The 417-nt window shown below is 36.0% G+C and overlaps 1 protein-coding gene across 1 annotated transcript in view; it reads right to left on the bottom strand.

Annotated features, from left to right (window-relative positions):
* Positions 1-417, bottom strand: part of LOC112102190 (macrophage mannose receptor 1-like) — a 58,829-nt gene that overhangs the window by 32,192 nt on the left and 26,220 nt on the right. Inside the window, exons 13-14 of the mRNA XM_026649424.1 lie at positions 363-398; positions 103-266 (exon numbers count right to left, since the gene is read on the bottom strand). Of these exons, the coding sequence (XP_026505209.1) occupies positions 103-266; positions 363-398 (200 nt within the window). The remainder of the gene's footprint in view (positions 1-102; positions 267-362; positions 399-417) is intronic.

The following is a 417-nucleotide window of genomic DNA, read 5'->3' as shown; positions in this document are numbered from 1 at the left end:
AAGGGACTCTCTGCATTCTCTCCAAAGTTTTGGAAGCAGAGCATGAGGTGTCTATGATCACTATATTGAACATATTTTTGAATCAATATGTCTGGCTCTTACATATCTCCATAGAAATTTCCTTTCACTTTCACTGTCAATGACAGCAAGATCTGCAAACTTCTTCTTGCAAATATCCCAAGCTTTCTCCATATGGACATTTTCTGTGCTGAAGTAGTACTGCTTGTCTTCATAGATAACCCATCCATCATCAGTGACTTTATAATCTGAAAGATAAATAAAGTGACATATGCGGTATCTGTACTGTACACGTTCTCATCATACAGTTATATTTTTTTCTGGCAAGAGGGAAAAATACCTACCAAACTTAGTACTTGGTTCAGGTTTTAATGGAATGCCTGTAAAACAAAATATCAG

Source organism: Terrapene carolina, unplaced genomic scaffold (genome assembly GCF_002925995.2).
Source record: "Terrapene carolina triunguis isolate 2854851 unplaced genomic scaffold, T_m_triunguis-2.0 Scaffold84, whole genome shotgun sequence".
NCBI classification, from domain to species: Eukaryota; Metazoa; Chordata; order Testudines; family Emydidae; genus Terrapene; species Terrapene triunguis.
Note: the sequence above shows the minus strand (reverse complement) of the source record. Positions and strands in the feature narration are given on the sequence as shown.